We start from the raw sequence: 8,226 nt of genomic DNA, 5'->3' as shown, positions 1-8,226 counted from the left end.
TTTCCACTTCTTGAAGAGTCTTTTCCTCTCCTCAGGTACTTCTTGAAGTCCTTTGTGATCATAGCCATTTCATCATCTTTTAGATCAGAGCCTTCAGTGATTCTGAGTGCCAAGCTCTTTTTCTCCTTAGGTACATCCATTTTCATGGTTTGTCTCCTGAGTTCATAGGCATTAAGATTTCCAATTAATTGATCCAGTAGGAGAGTGGCAATAGTCTTTGATTCCTGAATGGCTGTGATTTTGCTCTCCTAAGTGATAGGCAAAACCCTAGTCAGTATCTTCTCGACTCTATCTTTTTTAGGAATAATCCTTCCAAGAGACTTTAGTTCATTTGTCAGTGTAGTGAACCTTGTGTGAATCTCTTGAATGGTTTCTCCTTCTTTCATAGCAAAGTTCTCATATTGAGAATACGGTAGAGTTCCTCTGGATCTCTTCACCTGAGATGTTTCTTCATGAGCCACTTGCAATGTGTCCCAAATTTGCTTAGCAATGGTACGACTTTGGATTCTGCTATACTCATCTGGACCAAGTCCACAAACAAACCATTTCTTGGCTTTAGCATTCTTCTCCCATTTCTTCAAGTCCTCAGCAGTGCAATCCGCTCTTATATTTGGCACCTCTATTCCTTCAGTATTTATCTTCAAGGTAGCCAGTGGACCATCGGTGACAATGTCCCATAGCTCATATTCCTCTCCTACAATGTGATCTCTCATCCTGTTTTTCCACCAAGAGTAGTACTGGCCGTTAAAGAGTGGTGGCCTAGCAGTGGATTGCCCTTCCCAGTTTCCAGGTGGTGCACTCATGTTGATCTTCTCCTAAGGTGTAAGCCTCTTCAAGGAGATCCCTCTATGATACCAATTGATGTTTTATACTTCAATGCCACACAAGAGGGGGGTGATTTGTGTCATGTCCAATTTTCACGTGCACTGATTATAGAAGGACATGGTTCTTCTAAGTGTTCCTTATACTATTGTTGTAGAAAGTAAAGAATACAAGTATTTTTACGTGGAAAACACCCGGCTCAAAAGGTGAAAAACCCATGACCTACTACTTAGTAGAATTTTCCCCAACACTTCACTAAATCACTAAGCCAAAACAGCATTTACAAAACTTTTTGTAAACCTAAGGATTACCTCTAATCCTGTTGTGGCAACCAACTTCTAACTGTTGCGACAACTTCAAATTAACTCTAACTTGACTACTCAGAGTACCAAATATAATTGCTTTTAGATAAAGCTGAAAGGTACAACTTGAAATACCTACTACAATAAAACTAGAATAAATGACATATATTTGGAACTGGTTCTTCTATATGGTTCATGTAGCTTTAGGTTCACATACATGAATCACACAAGAATTGTTTGCAAAATGCCTTGCTATTTTGCTCTCAACTCACGTTTAACTTCAGCGTTTGTGCGTACCAGTAGAATGAGAACATCCTGCAATATATAGAGTTAGTATAATAAGAAATAACTAGAGTTCTAATACTACTCTTCCTTGGTAGAAGAGTTCTAGTTATCTTCAACTTCTAACTCCTCCCTTATCTTGGATAAAGTTCTCTTCGGGTAAGGATTCCTTCTCCTTATCATTTATGCAACCTTTTCGATCAGGAGCTATCAGTTATAACAACTTAAGCTTATCTTCTTCACGTGTATCCCTTATGCTCAAATCTGCCTGTGTCTGTGTACACTGTGTATGGACCTGGTTCATGCTTGAGTTCCTTTGTCAATCATCAATATAAACTTCACTTGGGTAAACATTTCACTTATCATGTACTCACGGGGAGCATTGGAGCAATGGTAAAATTATTTTTGTGTGACCTATAAGTCACAGATTCGAGCCGTGGAAGCAACTATTAATACTTATATTAGGTTAGGCTGTCTACACACAACCCTCAGGCAGGGGCGGCTAAAGCAAATGGGATGCCTAAAGCCAAAGTTTAATGAGACTAAATTTTTTAAAATATAGTTATAGCATAGTATATTTTTATTTGAAGTCTATTCTTCTAGCTTTTTGAGATACAAATTATTAATAATTGTTTTATAATCCATTTCCTCTCTTGTCAATTGATAATATAGCCAACTCATTTAATTTTTCTTGAAACATTGTTGATCTTAGGTAAGATTTTATAGAGCAATAGAAGTATAGATCTATTGAAATCTTAAAAGTATTATTGAACACTTGAACTAATAAAATCTTGGAGAAAGAAAGTGAGTAAAATATTAAAGAGAAAGACAAAAAATATGTACTGTAGGAGTTATGAAATATGAAGAGAATGTGTTTACCCCTAAATCGGATAAAAATTAAATTTGTATGCATTTTTAAGAATATGTGGTTTGATTCAACACAAATAATCAAGAATATTAGATAAATAAGTGAAAGATGAAATAAACGATCAAATAGTTGTAATGTTATGGGCGAGCCTAAACTTAGATTAAACGGTGACCTCATCCTCGATTGGACCCTTGGTTCGAGCCCAGTTGTGAATGAAGAACAAAATTATTAAATAAGAACTTGAGAAATATCTAAAAGGAAGAAAAATAAACTTGTATTGCTTTGATTTGCGTGTTACAATGTGTGTTACAAAAGAAAAGTTTTCCCTTTATACAGTAGGAGAGGTTTATCCCTACTATAAGTCTAAAAAAGATAAAAATCTTCTTTTCTTGTTAATTACTGATCCATAACCGACATCGAGCGAGATCCGTGCCGTGATATCCGGTTAGGTGCGAATGTCACGGCCATCTATCCATCGTGTGTAACCGCTTACAGTGTTTCTCGAGGTCTTAGAACTCGTTCTGAGCCTGGTTCGCATCGCTTTATCATACCCGATGATGAGCACATCATTTACCTTTCATGGATCTCGATACGAAGGGCTCTCAGCCTCGATTCTAATCTCGTACGTCCATGCCCTTCTTCCGTTTTCTTCACTAGGAAATCTAGGTATGCATTATCCCCGATTTTACCCGTATACAGATAGTCCCCTCATTTTTCGGAGAGTAGGTTTACCGAAACAATGGAAAATGATTGATGAACCCCGGCTCCTTCTTTCGTACGTCCCAACTAAGATGACGAGTAAATCAAAATGTCCCATCAGTCACGTCACTCTGACTTCGGACATGTGTCAGTCACCGGCTGCCTTCCAATGCGAAACATCATGCATTGCATTGTTTTCCCCTATAAAAGCTTCAACCTTTTTTACTTCTTCTACTTTTCGATTCTAGATTTTACCCTCGAACTCTCTAACGGATTTTAACTTCTCAAAATCTTCATACATTGCTCTCTGAACCTTCATATCTTCATCTTTAATCCTAATACATTTTCTTTGAACCTTCAACCCAAACGTTCATACCTTCATACCATCTTCAAATCTTCAATTTTTCTTCAAACCTTCATATTTCCCAGATTACAATGGCAAAAACCTCCAAGTCAGTGCCTCGGCATGCCGATCCTTCATCTTCCCACTCGAACACAAATGCTGAGCTAGTCGTTCCCGAAGTGGCTCAGGAGACCCCATAAAAAGCTTCGTACCTGGGGGTTGCCCTATCGGGAACACCTTTAACATCAAGAAAGCCTCTAGTCAACAGGACCGAGGCGAGGGAGCATGTAGATACATATGCTTCGTTACTGAAGAAACCCTACCCATAGTCCGAGCTAACTGTAAATGGGAGGGCAAGGATGTGGTTGTCCCCGGGCCTAATGACGACATCACTACTCATGTGAAGGGGTATTTAAGTATTTACACTTACCCCTTCACGCTCGCCCAGGAAGACCCCATAGTTCTTGCTTTCTACAAAAGGTACGAGGTGTGCCTTGGGCAAATCCACCCGTTATTTTGGAGGATCGTGATCCTCTTACGCTATTTCGTGAACAATACCAAAGCCTCTCGGTTCACCCTCGACCACCTACTTCGCCTATACAGTCCCCGAATCGTTTGAGGGGGGTTGACCAAGCTTGTCTGCCCAGCAAGCAAGGTTCCGTTCTCGAACATCAATGAGGACCGAAATCGAAGATGGCAGGGGAGGTGCGTTCGGGTGAAACCCGAAAAACTTATCCCTACCGAGTTCATGCCATTCCTCGAGAAGTGGAAAGCATTTCGTAAGTACTTTCCTTTCTCGAGTATTTGTAATTTTTTTTGTTCTTTCTCTCATTGCCTATGTTTTTTGTCATGCAACTGTTGCCCAAGTTCCCAATGCAGTTCCTCTCTTGAAGGAGTAGATCGAGGGGATCTTCAAGCAAATGTCGTACTCCAAGCGCACATGGCGCAAGCTTTCTAAGGGCAAATGGGAGGCCCGTTTTCATGGTAAGGTTCTTTCTCGAATAACTACCACCATGCTCTAAACTTACACAGTGATAACTCTTTCTCTTTTCTTACAGGTTTGCCTAAGACTACCAAACTTAGGCCGTTAGATGAGGACGAGGATCCGTCCTCGCTGGCCTAACCCTCCGTTCTGTTTTTTTCCTTTCAAACAAATAAAAATGATTGAGTAATGAAATATTGTGATCACAACGACAGAACTATATTTCGAGGCAGCCCGGGGCTGCCGCGAAGGAGGAGGAGAAGAAGAAAATAAAGACCTCAGGTTCCCTAGACACCGAGACGAATAAGAAGAAGGTGACCATCCGGGTCCAGAAGCCCAAAAAGAACACCATGTCTAAGGTGCCAGATCCCGATTACTTTTACCGGTTCAGGGACGAGCCCGAGGATGAGGATATTTTTATTTCTCATGGGTCGACCCTTAACGAGAGGGAGCAAGCGACAATTGAGAAATAAGACCATGAGGTCGAAACCCTTCTAACTCGGGAACCAGAGGGAGAGACGGAGGCTCCGCCCCCCGGGAAGCTTGCTCCTATCTTGAAGGAGGAAGTCAGTGTCACAGACATCGTGGAGACAACCTTCTATACCAAGTCCATGCTCGAAGAGGCCCAAGCGGGCATAGAGAACTCAAGCGAGGTGGCGAAGGACAAAGCCGATAAGTGGTCTCGGCTAAAAGATGATCTTCGGGCACAACTGAGCTCGGTCGTCATGGAAGGGGATGCTCTTGGACAAGAATATGCTGCACTGAGGTCCAAATTGGATGCAACCTCTGCTGACGCCAAGGAAATTGTAACCCGGTATAAGGCCGATGTGGTGGTAGCCGAGGCCCTCCTAAAGATGAAGACTGAGTACATAAAGCGGCTATCCCGGTGAGAGACCCTCGAAGAGATCCATTCTCGAGGTTTTGACCTATCAACCGAGATTGATGAAGCCAGGAGACTCGAGGACGAGACAAAAGAGCTCTACAAGCCTGAGGGTCCCGAAGGCTCCGAGGGTTCCGAGGGCTTCGGCGGTTCTGATGATGAGTCGGGCCCCGGTGAAGACCAGGTGTAGATGACTTAGTATTTTTCAAGTTTTTCCTTATGTAATTTTTTTTTGTTTAGTTTGAGGCCGTTCAATCGTGCCTTTGTAAATATATTTTCGAGTATATAGAGTTTTCCCCCTTTTGGCAATAACGTGTCTTTACCTTTCCAGCATATTCTTGCAATTTTCTATTTGAGTATTATTTTTAATACCTTAGCATAAAATCAGATGTAGTTTTGGAGCATCCGTTTTTTGGAGGTCCGAATGGAGCCCGACTTTTATGCAACTTTGGTTTACTTGTAGCTTCGAATACTCGGTAAAACCGAAGTATTTTAAGATGCTTAAGTGTTTTTAGACGATGTTTTTGTCAAGGGTAACATTTTAGTAGGTTTCAATTTTTCGTAAGGGCCTTACTTTTTGGTTACGGACTTCGGACGTCTCCGAGCCATTTTTAGGATAGCCGTAGCCTTTCATATTTGGGCACCGCCTAGTGGGTTTGGTGCCTTCGGGATTCGGTAGCCTGGGTCATCCAAATTAATAGTCCCCGAGTAGGGGTAGCCCGTGGGCTTTAGGATCCAGGATCGAAGAAGCAAAAATGCGCAGTAATAAAGTGTAAGGGAAGTAAAAATTTCTTTCATTGGTTAGTATACAAGGTACATGATCGAAGGCACATAAAACTTGTGACGTGGCTAGAGCGGAGTATGTGGGCATGGTTCATACGACCGTTTGACCCTTAAAATGAATCCTAACCACCAAGCCTTAGCTTTTAGCACATAATATTTTCTTTTTTCCTTGCTAAGGATCTTAATCCGGGGGTAATGGCCCCCATTATTCGAGGTCGAACTTGTGAGGGCTCAGATTAGGGCTGTTCAAAACCGAACTTAAACCGTTAATCGAAATGAACCGATAGCTTATTGGCTTATTGGTTTCGGATTATCGGGGTAATGTATGGTGAACGGATTGAGATTTTATAATTAACGGCTTAACGGTTTGGGGGTGGATTACTCAATTTTTTTATCGGGTAAACCGTTAATCCGTTAAGAATTTTTATATTTACACTTTTACCTCTATATATATAAAGTGCTATTGAAACCCTAAATGGCTAAATCCTTATTTTCTATTTTCTAATTCTCAATTGTCTGCAGCCACCAGATTCAGAGAAGTCGTCTGTCTCATCTCTCTCTTGAACTGAAAACTAAGAAGTCCAAAAATCAAAATCTCAATGATTAATACATGTATATCTATATGAGTAATCTTGATGGTATTAAAAATTTGGTTAATACGTGTATGACAGTATGATTAGTTTTGAAGACTCTTCAATTAAAAAAATACCAATTAGTTAGATCGTAGATGGTATTAAAAAATTGGTGTTGATTTGAAATTGTTTGGTATTGATTGAATGATTGTTCAAAAAATCTCTATTTGGTTTAGCCGATAAGCTGCTCGATAACCGCTCAATAATTGTTAATCTGATACCAATCCGCCTATTATCTTATTGGATGGCTAGCGGATTACTACATTTATAATCTGATAACCGTTAAGCCAGACTGTTAAGCGTAATTATCCAACCGATAAGCACCCCTAGCTCGGATACTGTTAATCTTAAGCAAATGATCATCGATTCCTGTATGAAACCGGTTTTCAAATATAAGGTATCACGTTTTACAGGTGCGTTGTTAAAAACCTTGCCGAAAAACCCACTTCGGGACAAAACCGGTTCAAGGAAAAAATAGTGCGACACGTGCTTTCAGACCTAATAGCCGCATCCGTCCCTGGCTGATTACCTTCATACGTTAGTCCGATTTATAACATAATTAAAAAGTAATTGAGTTCGTACCTTAGCAGTAGTACCGCTTTAAGTGTGTCACGTTCTAGTTGTTTGGTAGTTGTACACCGTTTCTCGCTTCGAGTTTATATGAGCCTTTGTCGGTTATTCCGACAATTCGATACAGTCCTTCCCAATTTGGCCCAATTTCCCTTCGTTTGGGTTCCCGATGTGTAGTGTTACTTTTATCAACACCAAGTCCCTGACTTTAAAATGTTAGAGGCTGGCTCTTCGGTTGTAATACCTTTTTATTCGCTGCTTCTGGGCCGCCAACCGGACCAGGGCGGCCTCCCGCCTTTCATCCAATAGTTTTAGGCTCATGATTATGGCCTCGTCATTTGTCTCTTCTGCTGCATACTGGAACAAGAGGATAGGTTCTCCCATATTAAATTATATTAAGGCTTCGGCTTCGTAAACCAAAGCAAACAGGGTGGCCTCGGTGCTCGATTTCGAAATCGTACGGTATGCCCACAGGACTTCGAGTATGATCTCCTTCCATTTTCCTTTTGAACGGTCAACCTCTTTTTCAGGTATTGGAGTATAGTCTTGTTCGTTGATTCCGCATGTCCATTCCCACCAAGGTGATTAGGCGTTGATAGTATCTTATTGATCTTGTGATATTCGAAAAACTTGCTCACTTTGCTGCCGATGAATTGTTTTCTGTTGTCGCAAACAATCTCGACCAGTATCCCAAATCGACATATTATGTGGTCCCAGATGAAGTCGATGACTTCTTTCTCCCGGACCTTTTCGAATGCTTGAGCCTCAACATATTTGGAAAAATAATCGATCATGAATAGTATGAACGGGGTGCCTATGGTAGGGGACCGATGATGTCCATTCCCCACTTCATAAATGGCCACGGGGATAGGATTGAGTGGAGCATTTCTCCCAATTGATGGATCATCGGGGTATGTCTTTGGCACTCGCCGTATTTCCATATGAATTCTTTCGCATCCTTCTCCATTTCGGTCTAGCCAACCTTAATTAGTTTCTGAATCTAGGATTCTGCCCCTAAATGGTTCCTGCAAGTGCCTTCGTGAACTACTCTCATGGCATATTC

The 8,226-nt window shown here is 41.1% G+C and overlaps 1 protein-coding gene across 1 annotated transcript; it reads right to left on the bottom strand.

Annotated features, from left to right (window-relative positions):
• Positions 1-248: 248 nt before the first annotated feature.
• On the bottom strand, positions 249-803 carry LOC138900830 (uncharacterized). Its single transcript, XM_070188459.1, has one exon. It carries the CDS (start codon positions 801-803, stop codon positions 249-251), a length of 555 nt encoding a protein of 184 aa, XP_070044560.1.
• Between the last annotated feature and the right edge of the window lie 7,423 nt (positions 804-8,226).

This window comes from Nicotiana tomentosiformis, chromosome 11 (genome assembly GCF_000390325.3).
Source record: "Nicotiana tomentosiformis chromosome 11, ASM39032v3, whole genome shotgun sequence".
Taxonomy (NCBI): Eukaryota; Viridiplantae; Streptophyta; class Magnoliopsida; order Solanales; family Solanaceae; genus Nicotiana; species Nicotiana tomentosiformis.
This window is presented reverse-complemented; position numbering and strand designations above follow the sequence as displayed.

Excerpts from the sequence above, each read along its gene's own strand:
- LOC138900830 (XM_070188459.1), bottom strand. The coding sequence starts at position 803 with ATGAGTGCACCACCTGGAAACTGGGAAGGGCAATCCACTGCTAGGCCA.